The sequence below is a fragment of the Neopelma chrysocephalum genome, unplaced genomic scaffold, assembly GCF_003984885.1.
Source record: "Neopelma chrysocephalum unplaced genomic scaffold, ASM398488v2 Primary Assembly neopelma1_59, whole genome shotgun sequence".
NCBI lineage: Eukaryota > Metazoa > Chordata > Aves > Passeriformes > Pipridae > Neopelma > Neopelma chrysocephalum.
Window position 1 is genome coordinate 14537405 of NW_020897714.1, and position 21414 is coordinate 14558818.

The window sequence follows — 21414 nt, forward strand, 5'->3', positions numbered from 1 at the left end:
TAAGCCACTTCAAAAAAATCTGTTAACTTTATTCTGTTAAAACAGAAAAGAATGTTTTTTTTTTCCAAAATTCTAAACTTTAGTTTAGACTAGAGTTGCTTATTTCACTACTGATATTCAGAGCAGGTATAAGAAAATATCTTATTTCTTGCAGCTTACAGTCAACATTTGGGGGTTTAATTGGCAGGAACTTGAGTCAAATATTTTCATCAGTCTATCTCGCAAGCTGGTCCAGCTACTGTCAAAATATTTTGCAATGCCTACCACAATTTACAAAGGAAAGAGGGCCATTGCATTACATATGTACCGAGCAAACAGATTCTTTCTCCCTCTCCAATGATGTGACACGCATATAGTTACTACAGGAACTCTTAATAGGGTAAACCATATTATGAAGGGATTTAATACAATAATCTGTGTAAGTATAATCTGACAGAGAGGAAAGAGAAGACAAGACAATGTACCATTCTAGAAACAGTAACATTTTCTCAGAAGCAGTATCATTTTCCCAGTAATGATAAAGGGTAACTTTCCTGTCTTGTTAAGAGGAAAAGAAAGGGATTGAGCGTTGTTGTTATGACAAAGAACTACAAACATCCCAACATTTTGGGAAATGGCCAACTGGCCCATGAGAGCTCAGTTGCCTCTCTGGTGAATGTAGCTCCTATTTCTTAGTGTTACAGATGCATCACAGCTGTCACAAGTGACAGTGAGCAGCCCAGTTTAGCAGGATCATTTTGTATCCACAAACAGACTGCACTGATTTAGTGCGGTGGAAGTTTGACTTCAGTGGACATCTGAGCATTATTTAGTACCCTGGAAAAAATGGTTTAAAAACCTTTGGACAAGCTTTTGCATTTAAAAAAACACAACACTTTCTTTGTTTTCTAAATTTAGCTTCTTCCAGAGACCTAGTATTAACTCTGACCAGTTGAAGTTACATGCATGGCACAGTGCTTTTCCTAGCACTCACATTCAGATGTTTGGGCTGCCTTTCTCACTTTCCTTTTCATCTGTTTAAATATTTCAGGTACATTGCATGAAGCATAAACAGCAGCACTGGTTGGAAACTAGTTTTCTTTCCTGGAAATCTCTGTTACTTAATCAACTCTTTGATTTACGCAGTGGTTTCCACAATCCTGTATGACCAAGAATACAGACAACTTATTGAGAACCAACCGACTTTGTAACTCCAGTTTTGCTGGATGTCTCTATCTGCAACATGCTCCAATAGCATTTTATTGTGGAATCTAAGAAAGTGCAGTCACTGAAGGTGTTTCTCCTAAAACTGACTTCTTAAAATATGTTTCAGCTTGGCACATTTAAAGAATCAGGAAAACAGCTGGCATATTCCAGCCTTGACTCCCAAAAAAGTCATGTCTCTAATGCCAGTGGATGTGAATAACTCAAAATATATTTTCTAAGGAAAAATAGTAGCTTGATTAAACTTCACTCATCACATTTTTTGCATATTTTTTGTCCCCACATCCAAAATAAGTTCCTCATATTTTCAACTATGACAGCGCTCATGCAACTCAGAGCTGGATTTGAAAATGGCTTTTGATTGGGAAAGGGAGCAAAATTTAGTTTATACTGGAATAGAGATCTTAAGCAAGCCAGAGAAAGAGTCAGCTCTCCATAATATGAAATAGTAAGATAGACCACAGAATATGAATTCAAGTTTGAGGAGAGAAAAAGCAGGACAGAAATGTGTTGTTCGGTGTTGTTATCTTTCTTAACAAAGAAAGCTGTAGCTTTTATTTCTTTGACAGCTTGTGTTTTTTAGGCATTACTAGCAGAAGTTCAATGATAATTAATACTGCTCTTATATTTATGTAAGAATTAATCAAAATGTTCTTTGTCATGAAAAAGGAAAAATTAATGATGGAAACAATAACAATTTACCTGAGTAGGAATTTCTTCAGGGAAATAATCACGTGGTACAAAAGAATGTACAGACTTTGGGGCAAAATATATAACAAGGGCATCCAGATGTTAACAAGGAGCCAGAAGGAGTCTCATGTGTAATATAACTAATTGAAAGCAAGAAGGTAAAAATGAATGCAAGGTCATGCAAAATGTGATATGGCTTCACATGTATGATTCCAGTTGACTCCTCTTGACAGATAGTTACAGAGATCTAAAAGTTCAGTCACTATTTTAAATAAAATTTAATTAAAAACCAGATTTGTTACCTTATTTTTCTTCCTATTTTCCATTAAAGACCTTAATTTTATAGTGGTATTTAATTATTCATATTTTAAGAAAGAGGAGTAAGTATTTCTTGTGGTTTGAAGAATAAGTAAAAAGAGAGAGCAAATTACAGCTACAAGGCAATGCAGAGGGAGGGCTGAGTTTGGATTAAGAAATCAGTTTTCAAATCCTGGAAACAGAACTTGGAGTCCTCTACATTTTTGAGTTAAAACCCTACAGGATGGGCCAAGATCTGATATCCTGAACCATCCTAGGGTTCAGGGAATTCACTCAGGTCTCATGTAAAACCTTAACTCTCATGAAATCAGGAATTAACAGAGATTAAAAACTTCTCATCCTTATGTCTTCCAAATGCTTATATTGGATTAGATAACACTGCTAGCAAGGTAACACTACTAATGCTACTGCAGCTCTATATGTACATGCAGAAGACAGTCTGGCAGGATTCTTTGTAAAAATGGTTTCAATTACTTAAATACTGGTATCAGTTATTTCTTATCTCCCATTTGATAACACTGCTTAGCTGTGACAGAAGAAGTTGTCCCTTTTTTGCCTCAACCATTTTTTGTTTTGGTGTTTATACTGCTTATCATTTTTACAGTTCTTCTGCATGCAAAATTACATAAGTAAAGAAAGAAATTAGTGTAAGAAATGTGTTTAAGATTGTACTTCTTCATGTTGAACTATCTGTAACATAAGAGCCACACATTTTTTCCACAGAAGCATATCATTGGGGTATTTTAAGTCTTGACTGTAATAAAAAGTTGACCCATTTAATTTGTTGTCCCTCCTCCCATGTCATCTCATCCCAGCCCCCCTCCCCAACCCAACCCACCCTATTCAATTAGTTTATTGGATATCTGCAGCAGCAGACTACATTTGTTTATGTATAACTGTATTTATCTGCTCAATAAAGTCAGTGCTCAGACACTTGCTGTACAAACTTTTGACAACTACTTCACTGCTTGTTTTAGGCTTAGTTCTACCCGTACGAAAAACTCAGAGCTCCTCTGAGCAGTTCATGGCCATTTTGTTAAATATATATCAGAAAAACACTGGAACTCATGAGAAATACATCTCCATTTGCTCAGTTATGGTTGCCCAGAGGTCTTTCACACATCATTGGAACACCAACCAGGAAGACAACAACTTTTGTAAACTAGGAAATATTTGAGTACCCCCAATAAAGATAGCTCTGCTCTCTGGAGATGGCAATCATCACCCTGTCAGGTGCTCTCTCTCTGCTGGGCATAGCTGGAATGAAGAGTGAGGGACTTAGTTGAAGAAACTTGCTGATACAGTGATTAAGATAAGGGGAATGGCATTTTTTAGGAGGGGACTTTGATCCCATCTGCTTGTTCCCTGCTCCCTCCCCAGTGTGTAATAAAATAAAGATGTCTGCATGTCCTGAGAGACCCAACTTATCACTTGACAGTGGTCAGTTCTGTAGTTTGTGCTGGTACAAATCTGCAGGGGGCTGGAAGGGGCTTCAGGGTCCCTGCTGATCCATGGTGGACAAGGGGAAGTCATACTACTCACATGAAACTCGAATTTAGATGTGAAAGAGATTAACGTTCAGGACAAACAAGTGAAGGGCAATCTATGTGAATGGATGTAATGTTACTCTTGTGGAATAACGATGCTGTGTGTAGCATGCTGGGACAACTGGGAGTACCCCAACGGATAGGTTTTCCCTCAACATGGGACTGAGATGGAATATCCTCTCTCCTGCACTGTTAACTTCCCATTTTCCAGTGCCCCATATTGGCTGCTAGTTTGCCTGTTACAATGCTTTTGACAGAGTGCAGAAAACAGTCACACCAGACCCTTATCTTTAACCTGTATTTTCTTGTTTCCACGTGTGGCTTCTCCTGACTCTTGCTAACTAATGGAATGGTGCACAAGACACCAGGGCAACACAGAGTCAAAAATAGCAAGGGTTTACTTCTTAGCATATTCCTTATTTTATTTTTATTTTATTTTATTTTATTTTTGCTAGAAAGAGCATTTTACATTTTGTGCCAAGGTTCCTGCTGGCAGCAGCAGCTGGAGCCACCAGTCCGTGGCAGGCAGCTGAAATGTTACCCTGGCTGGCCAAAGGTCAAGGCTGTGCTGGCCTGCCCTGCTCCCTCTGCACTGCCAGAGCACGCAGGGAACTGTCAGGCTTGTATAGGGCTGGAGGGCAAAGTTGCTGATGAAGCTGGGAGGGGAACTACAGTCAGGATCTCTGTCCCTTACCCTTGTTGGTTGGCGGGTTACACGAACTCTCAGACCATGAGAAATAGCTACTGTTTCCAGGTCATTTTCTGCATTCCTCATCCATATTTTTACTATTGCCAAACAACCACCTCTATTCCAATTTCATGAAAAGCTGTGAGCAGCTCAAAATGCCCCTTGTCAACTGGCATCTTCTGCTGTTATATTTACTTATGACAAGGACCAGTTCCACAGCTAATTCCTTCTCTCTCCTAAGCTGTATCCCTACCCCAGAGTCCTTCAGTGCTCCCAGTCCACCCCTCCTTCACTGCCCCTGAGCTATACCTTTGGCCCATACACCCCTCTGCACCTTGCCCTCTCTTTATTGCCCAGAGTGGTAGATGCTCCAGCCCTGGAAACACTCAAGATCAGCTTAGACAGGGCTCTGAGCAATCTGGTCTAGTTGATGTCCCTGCTGATAGCAAGGGAATTGGACTAGATTACCTTTAAAAGGTCCTTTCCAAGCCAAACTGTTATATGAATCTATGATTCTTGGGCAATTTAACGTCTTTCAGAGAAGATATAGTACTGACTCATGCCAGTTATTGGGAAAGACTTATCCAAAGTTTAACAAAAGAATCATCTCTTCAAAAAGGCACGTAGGAGAAGTTTGTTAACAGTTTTTTCTCTGGTTTGTGTCAATGGCTGGGATTGATTTCAGAGAACACGGGCATACATTAGTTTGAAAAAAATATCACAGGGTGTTTTCTTGAGCCATCAAATTACTGCAGCAGCTGAATGTCAGCAAGCCCTCAAGCCCAACACAATGCACATGCAGATTTCCTTATCAGGAATGGTTGGTACAAATCCTTCTAGGAAGAAAAGAATTTTCTTCAGTAATATTTTCATTAGTGGTTCCCACAAGAAACTATGAAATAACTAAGGATGAGCAACTAAAATCCACTAAACTAGTGTACAGTTTTAGTTTCCACACCTGGTGTGCTCCCCAAATCGGGAGTAGGCTTAATATTTTAATTTATTTAGTGATGTTACATTTTCTTCAGAGAGACAGATTTCTGTAGCTACTGTCTTAGTGAAAGATGCACAGGTTAATTTGCTTACTTCTCAGAGCTGCTTCTTCCCAGGTGGAGGACTTGAATTTCCCTTTGTTGAAGTTCATGAGATTCCTGACAGGCCATTTCTCCAACCTGTCAAGGACCCTCTGAATGGCAGCACAAGGAGCTGTTGCATCAATACTCTTGCCAGTTTTGCGTCATCTGCAAAGCTATTGTCCCATCATACAGATTATTAATGAATGTATGTTGGTCCCAGTATTCATCACTGGGATATACCACAAATTACTGCTTCTAGCTGGGCTTCACGCTGCTGATCCCAAACATTTGAGACAGTTTTGTGTGTTTCAAATCCAACTGACTGTGTATTTGTCTAGTATGAACTTTCCGATTTTGTCTACGAAGTTTCTATAGGAGACAGTGCTGAAAGTCTTGATAAAATCAAGCTCTCCCTTCACTGAGCCTGTCTTCTTGTCATAGAATTCTATCCGGTTTTTTGCCTCCTTCTTAAAGATAGGAGTGATATTTGCTTTTTGCCCAGTCATCAGAAACCTCTCCCAGTAGTTATGACCCTTCAAAGACAATTGAAAGTGGCCTCAGAGTGGTGCCAGCAGCTCCCTCAACACTCAGTATATTCTGGCAGGGCCCATAGACCTGTGCATGTCCAATCTGTATAGATAGCCCCTAAAATGCTTCTATTCCAAAGAGGGCAAGTCTCTCTTGTTCTGGACTTTTAAATGGGTTTCAGGTACCTGAAATTCCTGGAGGTTGCTCTTACCTGTGAAGACTGAGGCAAAGTTGGCATCGAACAACTTGGCTTTCTCTATGTATTTTGTCAGCCAGTCCCCTGTCCCATTCAGCAGCAATCCCAAATTTCCCCTAGTTTTCCTTCTGCTGCTGATACACCTATAAAAGTCTTTCTTGTTGCCCTTCACACCTCTTACCACATGCAATGAGGTGGGCTTTGCCTTTGCTATCATCATCTCTGCATGCTTTGCATGCTCTGTAGTCCCGCCGAATGATGTAACACTGCTTCTACTTGTGTGCTTCTTTTCTGTTTGATTTTAGTAAGAAACTCCTTGTTCATCCATATGGGCCATGTGATAATTTTGTTTCATTTCAGGCTCTCTCTAGGGCTATATTCCATGAGGTTTTTCCAAACAAGTCTGCTCTCCTGGTGCAGGGTTATGATCCTGCTTTTTGTCTTGTTTCTGCTTCTTCAGATCTTAAACATCCCTGTACCATTGTCACTGCAGCCAAAGCCATCCATGACCTTCATCCTCCCAAGCAGTTCTTCCTTGTTTCAATGAATCAGGCCCAGCAGAGCATATTTTCTCTTCTGTCTCTCAGTCAGTTCTTATCACATATAGTTAGCTATCAGTTATCACTTCCACACTTCAGGAACTACTTGGATTTCTCGTCCTTGCTCAGATATCTGCATCCAGCAGATATTGGGGTGGTTAAACTCCCTCATGAGAACCACGAGCTGCATATATGAGACTTCTTCCAGTTGCCTGAAGAAGATCTCATATACTTCTTCCTCTTCTGGCAATCTGTGGGAGACACCACAACACTGCCCTCATTGTTCTGCCTCTAATCCTCGTCTGGCTCAGACTCCATTCTTAGCTGGCTCAGACTCCATTCCAAGGCAGAGGTCCATACATACTTGCTGCTCTCAGATACAGGGCAATTTCATCTCCTTGCTGACCTATATCCACCCAAGACAGCACTCCAGTGACATGAGCTATCCCACAATGACTTCATGATCCCAAAGAGATCAGAGCCCTGTGAGGGACACAGACCTTTAATTCCTTTTATTTCCCCCCACCCCAAGCTGCATTGGGGATCAGCTAAGTTTTCAGCAGGAAGTTATATGAATATCCACTACCTAAAGGCAAAAAAAAGGAGACACATCAAATTTTAAATTAATTTCTAAAACTCTGGACTAGGAAGCAGATTGCTAAAATGCTGTTAAATTGTGATATTAAGTGGAGGGATCAAGGCAGATACAAGAAAACAGTGCTTTTCCACACCTCAGTTATTGCCTTGAAATAATTCAAGGTCAGGTGTAAAGGCAGTCAAGGTCTCATTTCATTTTAGCACTTGCTGATTGACAGTCCTATTAGAGAAATCATCATGTCTCTGCCCACTTTTACTGGCAATCTTAAAAAGCTGTGTCTGGGGAATTATGGATCAAGCTTTTCCACTTGAAGAAATGAGGAGCAGAATATTTACAGAACAGAGATTTATTACATTCAAGAAGCCTAAAGTATCTGGTTAATTACAGTTAAATTCCTGGAATAAACTGACAGTATTCCAAATAAGACTTTATCAGCTTCTTTGCAATACACTCTGTTTTACTGGCATGCCGTTCAAAGGTTTCTATTGCAACTCATATTTAGGAGAGTTGCATAAAACTTGATGCAGGAATGAGTGACAAAGGTTTTATTTATTTCATATTATTATCTGTTGACTTTTAAAGACCTAGGTACCAAGACAAGTTAAGCAAGAAGTCAATGATTAAACTGATAAAATGAGTATCAACTCTGCTAGTTTTAAAAGATATTTAGAAAGTAAGAAGGATTTAAAAAACCCAGTTCTCTGAGTTGTAAATAAATTGAAGTACTAAAATTTATCTGTTCTGCTTATTTAAAGTCTCTGATACTTATTTATTATCTTCTTTTTCAGTAATTTTTTTTAGTATAATCTTTAATGTTTGAGGAGAGGCATATCTTTGGTAAATTTCACTTTTAGATCAACTTTACAATACAGCTTGGTTATGCTTTGTCAAATTTTCCAAAAAGATTTAAGACGATGTTTCTTCAGAGGAAATATTTTTGAATATAGAGAGTATCATGCTATAGCAATGGCATAAAGGGCTTACATAATTTAAGGTTACAGTGCATCACCCACTTGAACAGCAGTTCTCTCACTGAAAAAATAGTAGTTCCCTTGCGTTTTTGAACTTCGAGTTACCTCACTTAGACTAAATTGAAAGTGGTAACAGGTAGGTATACCCTTCCTTGGCCTTCTCTGGAATGAACTGGTTGTAGAGAAAAAAAAATGCAGTTCAGGCTTTATGTACATTTCCAGGTTGATATCATATATTCAGGAGAAAAGTATTTCTGTTCTGAAAAACTAATGTTGCCACATGCATTATTTTTCTTCTCCTCTATCAATCTTTTATTTGGCAGGATGCATTTTTAGTGACTGCACATTAGGGAGACACAATCTGACATACAGAGTCATCTGCTGGTATCTTGGTAATTTTCATGCACACAGGAAGGAATTGCTTTTGTTGTGCTTGCATGAGGATCACTTTCAGGAAGTATACATTACGTGTTGAATGTAATCAGTTTAATGATATTAGAACAGCAGCAGTTGTATCTAATAATCACAGAAAATAATCTACCGGAAAAAGAATAGGGCATGACTTTTGCCCCTCAGTTGTCAGTGCCATTAATTTTATCATGTGTAGAGATTCTGTTTCTTTTGAGTAGAAATAGCAACACTTACACACAGACACTCATGTGTTTTGGCCAAAAAAAGGTACATATGCAGTTTGCTGCAGCTAAGAGTTAGCTGTAGTCCTCATGATAACCAGAACAGCAGCACCATAGTTTTCAATCATTGGTGCTGTCTTATTTTAATTTTTTGCTCAAATTTAAGAGATCAGAAACTGGAACTTTATTCTCCATGCTATATGGCAGCTGGTTTGTGTGGACTGGGGATGTTTTTGTTAAGCAATTCTTCTGTACATCAAAGAGGTTGGTAGGAGGGATCTTGATTCCTACTGGAACCCAGTTCTTTGCTGGTTCCTGACACACAAAACAGTTAACACCAGGGCTGATTGCTCAGTCCAGTCACTGCTCTGAAGAACTTCCTAGCTGGTATTTCTGTAACTATAACACCTTCCTTTTCATTTGCCACTGTGGTAATCAGTTTCTGTGTCCAAGAAATACAAATATGGGTAAAACTGGCTGGTGAAACACAGGAACTAATACCACAGGCTCTTGAAGATTTATTACACCACCAATTAGCAGCTGAGAAAGAGCCATCTCCAGTAGGAGCATGGCAGATTCTCTGGGTAGGCAAGTCCTTTGCTCATGGGAAATACAAGTTTTGGTGGAAGGCTTGTAAATTCAGAGTTATAGGCATGGTCCCCCAATAGCACTGATGCAATTTTGAGGAAAGCTAGAGGGAAAGGACAGAAATCTCTAATTTGGCTCTATATTTGTGAGGAGACAGTGCAGAGGGAGGGACAATGGCTTATGTTGCTGAGTGGGTGAACTGCCATGCTTCAAATTGTTTTTTTCCCTTTTCTACATAAATTGTCTTATCCTACACACCTATTTAGACAAACAGTGAAAGCCTAAAATTCATGGATATATAAGACTTCCTCATTCGTGAAGGTCTGGCAGGAGGGGTCACCAAAGACAAGAAACAGAATTAGACAGATTGCCCATGCATGAAATCTACTCTACCATTATTCTCTAGATAACTTGTTTTTGTTATATATTTTCTGTTTTGGGATGGGATGGGCAGATGAAATATATCAGCCAAGTGAGATTCGACATAAATGAGGTATCTGCCAACGCAAATGATTTGTATTTTGGGATATGACCTAATTTTGGACAAAAACAGTATTCAGATTAGATATTGATAAATAAAGCTTTGTTTCAGAGTGAGCCCAAGCTAATACTGCTACGAGATAAGTGACCTCTCCATTTCCTGATATGTGTTGTTTAAATTTAATAAACTTTATACTGCATTTAATTTCTTTCTTCTAAAAAGGGAAGTAATTTGTTTTCAGAATACAATGATGTAAACTGAAGATTAGGAAAGAAAGAATAATAAACTGATTTTTCTAAAATCTATTGTTCAGTATCCCCTTCACTTTCTCTTCAAACACCACACTTTTTCTTGGCTTTCAAATACCTTTTTCTCCTCAGTACCAACTGTTAGCAGGGTGGAAACAAAGAAGAAGATCCAACAGACCTGAGCCCTAGTCCATGAAAGTACTTTTCTGAGCTTGGCAGTATCTCAGTTATATTGAGGACCCAACATTATCTAATTTCCAACCCCTTTCATCTTTCCTTAGGTGGGTGGTGTCATGAGTACTCTTCAGCTGAACTAGTGGCACTGGCTTTTTAATATCTCAGTATTTTCAGTACAAGTTGGACATTGAGGGGCTAATCCTGCTGCTACTCCTCTTGCCTGCCACAAGTGATCGTAACTGTGCTCGTTGTTTGTCTAAATTCTGTTACGGAACAAGGAGGAGTCAAAAAAACCTTTGAGAACTGCTCTATATCAGGGCCTTGAGGCATTAATAGGCTTCAATAACTCTGATCAGCCTCATCTGGGGCCTCCCACATGCCTTGACTGTGGGTTGAGGGGTTATTTAAGATGGGCTATTTATGATCAAGCCTGGCCCTCTGCTCCTGGTTTGTGATGAGCTGGAAGTGTGCTTGGTGATGCTGTCTCATATCCTGGCTCGGGAGTGTATTTTTCTCTGGGTGGACTGCAGATGTTTGTCTGTAACCTACATTATCTCCAGTCCTGCTGCTGCCCTACCTCCTGGAAGGATCTTGTACTACGCTGCAAACAGTGTGTCTCCAGGGCTGCATCTAGCCCTACTTCTTCCTGCTACTCTTGGCTGATCCCTGGATGGCCCCTCATCCTGATTCCCCATGTTGCCTTCTCTAGGTCTGTTGCTATCTGCATGTTGACCCATCAGGTACTGTGGAGCTATCCTCAGCTCTGTTTTATCCCCTCATGGAATAGACCTGCTCCTGCTCCTGCTCGATGTACAAGTGTCTCCCTTGTAGAAGGAAGACGACAGCTTCCTGCATGATTCCTTGTAGCAGAACTTGATGTTCCACTTTCTCCCGGATGTGTAGGCAGATGTAATGAGCTTTCTATCAGCTGCTGAGTGTTTGATGTTTCCACTGTTCCCTTGGTGGTCACGGACTTCTTGAGGCAGGGTGGTTCCCTTTTCTCAAGAAAAGTCCCCTAGGCTTTTCTCTGGGTACCTGTTGGGGGTCTGGTACCTGCTCTGCAGCCCTCCCTCTCAATAAACAATGAGAGCGGTCATCTACCTGCAATGCTTCAAGGTATGGTAGAGCCTCCTCTAGAACAGTAAAGTATAGAACTGAGAGTTTAAAAGGTTAAGAGCGACTCCAGCTTGCCAGATACCATTAGCAGAGGCTCCTCCTGCACCTCCAATGGCTTACACTATCCATTTATATATGTCTAGACTACATTTCCTCTCCTATCCTGAAATAAATGATTTCTTGGTAGCTACTGAACTAGTCTTTTTAGGTATATTCCTTTTCTTTGCACCGAGACAAAAGTAGATGTTTAAAAGTTTGCAGAATGAATTTACTTAATGTGATTATTTTAACAATTAAAAAAACCATCTAAAATATTCTAATATTTATTTATTAATAATACCTCGTTTGTCACCTTTGACATTCAGTTTAAGAGACCCACTTATTAATGAAAGGACAGTGCTTTCATTTGCTGGAAAACATCAACATTCCTTAATAATTTTATCTCTCCAAATATTTATATAAATGAAGACTAACCCTTATTGAACTCAATCACTACCATACTGTAAAACATCAAAATGTCAAGAGAAAAAAATTTGTTAGAATAAAGTGTATATTTAGTCCAAGGCCTCTAGTAAAACTTCTTATCAGCTAATACTGTACCAGCATGTTTAACTTTAAGCTGTGATTCCTCTAGGAACTTTCAAATTTGTAAACTCTGGTGGGAAAGAGCATGTAATATCAGCATCTTAATTAAAATTTAAAATAATGAGAGAGAACTTACACATGGAATACCAGAACTTATTCTTAAAAAAACATTCTGAATTTCAGAAGTTGAAGTTGAAGTCAGTTGAAGTCAGCTAGAGGGACATAGACCAAGTTCCCCCCTACTGAAGCTTAGTATTTGATACTGCAGCTGATTCCACATATACTCAGCTCTCGTCTCGCACCCAGGTGGCTGTAAGATGGTATCTAGTTAATAACATATATGTTCTTGCTAGAGCACGTTAGGTAAAAATTAACTGCCTTCCATTAGGGAGGAATTCCCCCTCTTAGGAGAGATTGTGCTGTGGTCATTTTACCCTTCTTGACACTCTACTAAAAATATGTGAGTGACAGACTGCTGGATTTCATGGGGGCAAAACACAGGATTGTTGAATAAATTTTACGCTTTCCAGAAACCAAATAATCAGAGAGCAATTTATAATAAAGAGGTTCTGATTAAGGAAAGACTTATTGAATAAGCTAAATTAATCTTAAAAGTTTATGAAGTGGTATTTTCTAGGTAGACAGATTTCTAGGTCTGAATGTTATCTGTATACCTGGTTTTGTTGCTGAACATGTATTTACACTGATAATGGCATATACGTACTTTAGAACACATGCTCTTTATCAGACGCCGATATGATGTTACTATTGTTTACTGGTTTTAGGATGTTAAATTTCTGAAATTTAAAAAATTATAGCATGCAAGTGAACTCAAAAAAGATATTCCATTTATAAGTGACTGTATTTGAATCTTCTCTTTTTCTCTTCCCCCCCCTAATGCTATGTAGATTGTCTTTCCTAACACTACAAAAGATATATTTGATTTGCTCTAATTCCTTTCTCTTCAATTCTCATTTGTACATGAACCACAATAAATATGAACACCTGGCTTGAACAAGCCACATGTCGTTGCTACAGGCAACATCTCTTTTGATCATGTGGATTCTTTCTTTGCTGTTCCCAATAAAGTCTTGAAAGTATTGATTAGTGGACAAAGCACTACTTTGACACTTGCCTTTTTATTATTGTAAGGAAAGGAAAAATGTTTTCATGCAACAAATTTGTTGGTGAATAGGGGTATTAAATTCCATTTTTTTTGTGTTGAGCTCTTTGCTGTCAGACAAACAGCACCCAGACAGAGAAAAATGCTTTTTGGAAAAGAACCTTTATTGAAAGTTGGTCTCTAGGGACCTTAAATAGCAATGCTCTGTGCCACCAACTATCTCAGACCAATGTTGCAGGAAGCTGAAAGCTGAAAAAGAGATTTCAGAACTGCAGAACTAGTCAAGAGGCAGAAAGCTCCCTGAGACATATGTCATTTATTGGACTTGGCTCTGCTTCTACTTTTTCATTGGATAAGGGACAAAACCCATCATTGGCTTCAGAAATTATTTTTTTGGCATGTGTTTTCTAGGTACCACTGGAGTGGACATGTGTTGGAAAGTGTTAGATGGGATTTTGGCATGTTTGGACTTCTCCTGCCTCCTATGGGTAGGGTTGTTTTGGAAGAATTCTCCTATTTCAAAGTACTTTGGCAATTTTGCTAAGCATGAATTTGTCAAACAAAAATCTCTATGTTTACAGTAGTGAGATGGCTTTCAGAGAGTCAGAAATGAGAACTGCAAGAGCCTTAGTCTTAAATGTACTTACCATACACCCAGTGCCTGCTGGAATGAACTGTAGGCAAAAATCCCTGAAAACAGCACCCCCTTGGGAGTATTAGTGTCCAGTGACAGTCTTATGGCATCATTCTCCCACTGATCTCTTCAGAAACCTGTTATACCACAAGTGTTTGGATGGCTACCAGGCGAATGTGCAAGGGACAGGACACATAAAAAGACCCTTTATTAATTATATTTTCAAAAGAAGGATAGAGAATTTCCTTGATGTAAGTTTGAGGATGAATATATCTTTTATAAGTATTATTATTTTCTCTTAAAATGAGGCAAAGTGAGGGAATTTTACTCTGGGTAATCTCAGGACCAGCATCTCTCACCTTTCTCCTAGAGAGGACTGTGCTGCCCAATGTCTCTCTTTGCTCAAGTAGGAGGCACAGCCTGTGTTTCTGCCTGTTAAGTCTTGCTCAGACAGTGCAAGTATGTAAGGAAGGATGGAGACCATATACTGTGTGGCAGTCATGAACACACCATGAGTGATCCTGTCAGCTGTCACCTCTGGCTGAAATTTTTTCTCAGCACCACTGCCAGATCAACCCATCCCCACCGGATATGTTTAGCAATGCAAAACAGGGAATTATTACCCTTCCTATGTAGGTGAGATATTGAAACAGAACAGTCTCAATTAGCTCCACTTGACTTTTAATTCCTCTACTGGGTAAGTGGGAATATAGTAGCTCAAGGTCCCCTTTCTGTCAGTGGCAAGAGATCAGCATTTTCAGATGCAGTGCAGCCCACCCAGGTTGTGGTTAACTATCTACAGGTACCATTTTCTTCCCCTTGTGCACAAACGGTGCATGAGTCTAATAGATTTAAAGTTAAGGGCCTCACTTTCACATCCAAAACTTTATAGAATGAGCCCAAATCAAAATTATGCAGTCTGTTAGAGATTGTGGCAGATCCAGGAACTAAACTTTAATGCCCCTACATCCCTGTGATGCTGTAATTTATAGCCTGTTCTGCTTCAGCCCAGTGTAATGCTGAAGTGTACACTAGAAAGTGTAAAGAGTAACAGAATGACTTAGAAATCAAGATATGGTTCCAATCTTGGAATGACACCTTGGCTCTTTAGGTAGGAAAGGTAAGGAGGCTGAAAATGTCACAAAAATGTACATGTGCAAGAAAAGTGTTATAATCAGCAGCAAGGTACTGTCACCCCGCTATTTGAGTTAGCTTCCCCCCTCCACCCAATTAAAGTATTAAGGAGCATCTCAAATCTCTGTGCTGATGGTTGAGTTGGAACTCACATTTTAATACAGCCCTTGTTTGGAGAGTTTCGCAAAGAAAGAATTGTTAATGAGTAATCCTTGTCCATTAGGGCACTGAGCCAATGAGTCCAAGCTTTGATTCACTGTGTTATCACTACAGCCTTCTGCTAAACCTAAAAAGAAAACAAAACAAAAATGTTCCTGTGTGAGAACCATTAGGATACTGAACTAAGCACAGAACTGTCTTACATCCTGCCATCCGTAGTCTTCCAGAAAAAAACAGTAAGTAATAATTCCTTAAACTGATAGCTGTTGCTGTTGTGTAGTATAAAAGCAATTTTCTCACCTGACTTACTTAGTGGATGTTAATGGATTTTTGACCAGAAAAAATCATATTTTTAAAGCTTTAGTATTTCAATGAATAATAATATAAGGAGAAGTAGTTTCATGCAAAAAACTGTCTCAACAGCAGGAATTCCCCTTGGGAAAAATGGTAAGGTCATGAAAAATAATGACAGTGTTGAAATTTGTCTTTAGAAACCTGGCTTCTGTGTGTCACTGGAAAAGAAAGTGTAACTTTAATATTGAGTCTTTCCTGCAATCTATCTATTTAATTATGTGCATTAGCTTTAAAATTATACTTGTTAATTTTTGTATCGTTTTAGGAACAGACGGTGTTTTCAATGTGATTAATGGGCAGAGGACAATCCAGAAAGTGAATAGTTTCATGTAATTTTATTGTATTCTTATATTTGTTTCATGTAATTTTTTCTTTGACAATTTTGTGTAAAAGTTCCAGGTGCATCTTCCAAAGTCCAGGACTTTAGCTCTTATTTCACGTAATAGCACAAGGAAAAGGGTGTTTCAAATTTCAAGTGATTACTATTCGAATCCACTGCTAGTTTTTAAGAACACGTCATTTTATTCTGAGTGTTCCTGCTAGTTGTTTATCTTCGGACAACTATTACCATGGTGGAACACATTTGGCTTTTGTTATTTTTATTGCTATTGCTTGTGTTACAGAGAACCTAGAGATCCCAAAATAGATTGGGATTCCACTAGGCTAAATGGGAGTCCAAAAACAGTTAGGAATGGAGGGTTTGCAGTTTTATCAGTTGAGACATGAAAAAGATGCCAGAGAAAGGAAGACACAGAGAAATGGTCACCTCAGCAACAGTCAGAAGCTGGTCTCACTCTTTGAAGTTACTTGCCTGCCTACAGAAGTGCTATTGAAACTTCTCATAGAGTTTTAAATTCTACCTGTGGCTTAGATACTTGATTTTGCTTCTTAACTAAGCTGTAAGAATGCCCTATGGTTTTTTTTCTGTGTCCCGTGTCTCTTTGCTGCTCTGATTTTAAACTCCATATTAAGAAATCTAACAGAAAATTTCAGACAAACACAGTAACACCAGTCCTGCCTCTGGTTCTCAAACTTGCTTATACTGTTGCTTGCATTTTGCATCAGTTGCTATGTAGTTGCCTGTGGTGCCATGCTTGTCAAAATGACCTAACAGCAATACGCTAGAAACAGAAAGCATGAATCTTCCTAATGCTTTCATGTCTCTTTGATACACTTTAAAACAAACAAGTAAGTAAATAAAACAGCCTCTCAAATAACTGAGACACTGCCTTAAATATTCTACAAAAAGGCTATGAGGCCACATCAAAAGCCCGTGAACTAGATGGGAATCCATCTTCCCACTGATGTTAATGGTTTGGATTGGGCCATAGGTTATGATGTTACTGAAATTTCTCTTTGAGCAATAGGCAGTCAGATGTGTAAAGAATAGGACAATATTATGGGACAGATGGAAGAAACGTACCTCACTAATATTTGTGAAAAATTTTGCAAGTGCTTTGATTTACCTTCCTTTGCTGATTAACTGAAACAGTTTCAATCATTCTTCTGAAGGCAAACCACAATTAGACTGTCATAGAGCTTTTCTGATGATCAAACATAATTTTGTTACTTGAAAGGATGAGGCCATGATGCTTTATTTTCAGTGAGCTCTGTAGATTTAACTTTGATTACGTTACTAACAGACTTGGCTTTGTTTACACAGAAGCCAGGGAAAGCTTTACTATTGACCATAGCACAGGCAGTGCGCTGATAAGAATCCACAATAAATCCGAAACCTGCATCCCAATGCACATGTGTATACATATATATTTGTATACTCCAATAAACATATATCCTTAAGAAATCTGAATAAATGTGTACATATCCATACAGCGGAAAAACAAGCCCCATATATTATAATATACATGTCAATTTTCTCAATTAAACATAGAACATGTAAACATGCATTGATTGACTGTTCTGAAGTATGTTAAAGGTTACATGTAATAAAATTTTATGTAATTTGGATCTCTTAAAATGCAATTGATGACTATAATCTCAAGCAGTCGGGCATATATTTTACTTTATAATACTGATCCCTGTTTTTCTTTGCTGTATATTTTTGGCCTATGAAAATAATCTCTAAAGGTGGTGGAGTGAATAGGTTTATTTCAAAAGTTAAATAACATAATTATTTGGAAAAATAAAATTTCTGATTTATCCCATGCCTCTTATTTTTTCTTGAGGGGGCTCCTATTTTGGAGAGCACTACTGATTTCCTATGGAACTATTACCTTTATTACAGCTTTTACCTATCTGGTGTGGGGGTTTTTTGTTACATCTTAGCATGGAGTACCAGTCAGTCAAGTTGGCTAAGGTAGTCTAGATTCATCGTGATAGTAGTAGCTCCAAAGAAGTGGCTCATATAAGAAAGCAAGCATGATGTAGAAATACTTATGAATATTTATTCATACCAAAGATGCCTACAAATATCAAGAAGCTTTCCCGTATCATAGGGTTTGGTGAATAAAGAAATCTGAATTAAGATACTGGTTATTGATCCAGTTCATGTAGATTAACTTATTCTGGAAGCTAAAATGACATAGTTAACATATGCTCCCATATGTTAACATATGTAACCATATGTTAACATAACATATGATACCAGTCAAAAGAATGCCTCAACCCCTCCAGCTGTGGAAGGAATACTTCTGCCAAGAGCTTCCATGTATAGGTGCTGCACATGGACATCCTTTCTCACCCAGCCATGCTGGCAGCAATTTGGGTGCCTCTCTATATCTCCTGGGTGTGCCTATCCCACTGGCCAGACCAATGCCTCGGCTCCATGGGAGTTGCAGCCAGTTGGGACCACAGTTGTTTAACCTCAGAAAGAGTCCAGGAGGATGAGGCTGAGAAGAGGTTAAGGACAGAGTTCACATTGTGGAACCAGCTCTTTGGAAGGGAGTCCACCCCTAGGTCTGTGGTGCTTTGCAACATGGACCTATAGTGACCTAAGCTATTTCCCAGAATTGAAAAATGTGTAGGTAAGTGTTGTTTAAATGCTCTATACTGTGTACCTAGTTTAGGTCTGAAAGCTGGAAATCAGTATCTGCTGCTTTTAAATATCAGTGAAATTAATTGTATGGATTAATCTAATACAGGTTAGACAGCTCACAGCAGGCTGGACTCAGGAGCAAATAGAAGCAAAATCAGTATTTAATGAAGAGTTTGGTGTTCAGGGAAATTTCCAATAGCAAAGATACATGCAATGGAAAATGTATTTCCAGCCTTTTTAATGGTGATCATGTCTTGTGCCTTGCAGAAATCCTAAGGAGATAGGAATAGTTTTTTCCATGAAATCCTGTAAATGGTCTGCATCAGTGGAATATATTAAAGAAAATGAAGTATTAAAAAAGGTGGGAAGTGTAAAATCATCATGAACATTTAATTTGAACTGAATCCATACATACCAAAATTAAGGGTCTGAGGAGGAAATGTGAGGAGTAGTAACAGTGATGGAACATAATCATCATGTCCGGCTGTAGGGAGAGCAATTCCTGCAAGGAACTCTAAGGGTTGCACTCCCATGGGCTGTAAGGAAAATATTGAAGGGCTTGAACATGGGGAGAAGGTGGCAATGGCCTCTCTTCTCCAGCCTTCAACAAGAAAATCTGGATAAATACTCACAAGTCCTCTGAAAATGCCTCATTTTGATGTTTCTCTTGCTGGCCATTATAAAGGTCCGAACTGTGTTGCTGTCTTCTCCCATTCCAGAACACTTGTAATGGGCTGCAAGAGGAATCCCATCCCAAGGGCTTTTCATAGGCAGTTCATGAGAAAACTGTCAGGAATTGCAGGGCCTTTGCAGCCATGTGGGCAGCCCCACCTCTTGAGTCCAGCAGATACCTTCCCTAGCAAACGTGGTAGCAAGGCTGTAAAATGATTGGAAGTAAACATGGATCTACTGGGGTAGCTGGGCTGGTGGCCAAGCTCCATCCAAGATACTTTGAGATTTTTTGCTGTTGCAAAACTGTGTTTCTGTGCTAGATTTGAGACTATGTGTTTACGTATTGTTCGCCACAAGAACCCTATCTGGTCTGTGATACAAGTAGCTTTTGACGTCTCTGAGTAAACTGTTTAAATTATCTGTGGGCAGACATTTAAAATGCATCTGTCTAATTAGAGAGCCGCTGTTTATGTCAAGAAAGAACTTAATGAATCCTTAGGGACAAATCTGAATATAATTACAGAGTGTGCTTGCCAGTCTCATAAGCTACTTCCCAGCCTGCTCAGAACTTGGGCCTCCTGCAGCATTCACATTTTTGTCAGATGACTTCATTTCTGCTTGAGGAGCATGCTGAGCTCTCACTGGGAAACAGAGTTGGGCTATAACTTTCAAATGCCTTCAGTTAGTGGAAATGCACTCCCGGGGACAGTCCCACGGGAATAAAACCAAATAAATAATTAAGACAATAAAGCAAAACAGATTCGTGTCAACTTTATGCAAAATCCTCTTGGCATCTGTATAAGCTCTTGAGACATCTCGTTGTTGGAGCTGTATGTTCTCCTGTTGCTGATGGTCCTGCCTCAAATGTAATCTGGAGTTGCCCCACTCCATTCGCATGAACCAGACCTGGGCAAGGGAGCCTCTTGTGCACCTTCCTCCTGCATGCAGTGTTGCTCTAGCTCTAGCTTCTGCTAGAGTAGGGGCAATGACAGGTCTCTTGCCTCTATTTTAATAGCCTAGCATTTGGAATGGGATAAAGATGGCCTGGGTAGGGTGCTACTGTCAGCCTTAGTGGAAGAAAGCTGTTCCATCTGACCTACTAGGAAAATATGCCAGTGACTGAGCACAAGCATCTCCCAACCTCCCCAGGTGAGAGTTATACAGCTGCTTGAGACCACAGAGGGAGCGGATGGGTGAGCCTGGCTACCAGAGCAAGGCTTTGCTTTCTGTTTGCTACCATTTATCTTGTTCAGACAGTAATTACTGAAGGTAAAATAAAGAGGTGGTCACTGGAAATTAAAGTCAAGTTTCCTGGCTATGTTCTTCTGATCTAACCATAAAATTACACTTTTCCAGTAAGTGAAAGCAATGAAATGGTGAAAGAGTGATGAAAAAATAATTCAAACAATTGGTATTCTGTGGAAGGAGGACTGGGCAGCATGTTCTCAGTAGGTCATGCCAGTGCTTCAGTCTGTGAATATTTGAATAAATCTGAGCAAAAACTGATATTTGCTTAAAATGAATAGCAGAAGGATGGTAAATAAAATATGCCATGGCAAGGAAAAAACGAACAAGCTGAATGCAGTGTTTTATTTAAAGGCTGAATTAGATATTATAACTTCAAGCCAGTGTTTGTCAGAACAAATATTGAAACAACCTCTTGAATCCTGCCTTATATTAGGTACACAAAACCAAGTTTTAAATATTCTTTTTGCTTCATATGTTCTCAGGGTCTCCTTTCAACTTATTTTTTAATCAGCATATTCCTTCTGAACTGAAGAATAAATGGGATCTGAAATGAATTTAGTTGGACATCATCAGCTAGCCACTGCTGATGGATTTCCTCTTGCTGAAGGTCCTCATTTGTTTGGTAAGTCACCAAATTAGGTTGAAAAAGCAAGCTACCCTTTACTCAGGAACCTAGAAGAAAATGCACTGAAATTTCAAGTCAAGGACATGTGAGTCATGTGCCAACCTTCTTGAATCTTCAATACTTACAAAAGAAATAACAATGGATCTGTGGTGTTAACGTAATCCTACACACTATTGCTCTCATCACTGCTCATAGCAGAGCCTGTAGTTTGTTTTTGTAACACTCTTCTAATACTGAAAACCATTCAGTGAAGACAGACCTTTGTATGCAGGCTGGTTGTTATCTTCCT

The 21414-nt window shown here is 39.1% G+C and overlaps 1 protein-coding gene across 6 annotated transcripts in view; it reads left to right on the forward strand.

Moving 5' to 3' along the window:
* Window positions 1-8073: 8073 nt before the first annotated feature.
* The window catches only part of NR1H4 (nuclear receptor subfamily 1 group H member 4), a 44819-nt gene continuing 31478 nt past the window's right edge, over window positions 8074-21414 (forward strand). For 2 of the 6 annotated variants that reach the window (XM_027680153.1, XM_027680157.1), the window contains exons 1-2: window positions 15306-15467; window positions 20983-21122. In XM_027680153.1, the coding sequence (XP_027535954.1) occupies window positions 21038-21122 (85 nt within the window). In that variant the 5' untranslated portion in view covers window positions 15306-15467; window positions 20983-21037. Of the gene's footprint in view, window positions 8092-15305; window positions 15468-15554; window positions 15679-18337; window positions 18570-20982; window positions 21123-21414 lie in introns of those variants that run through there. The other 4 variants (XM_027680155.1, XM_027680156.1, XM_027680154.1 and 1 more) reach the window with 4 other exon arrangements.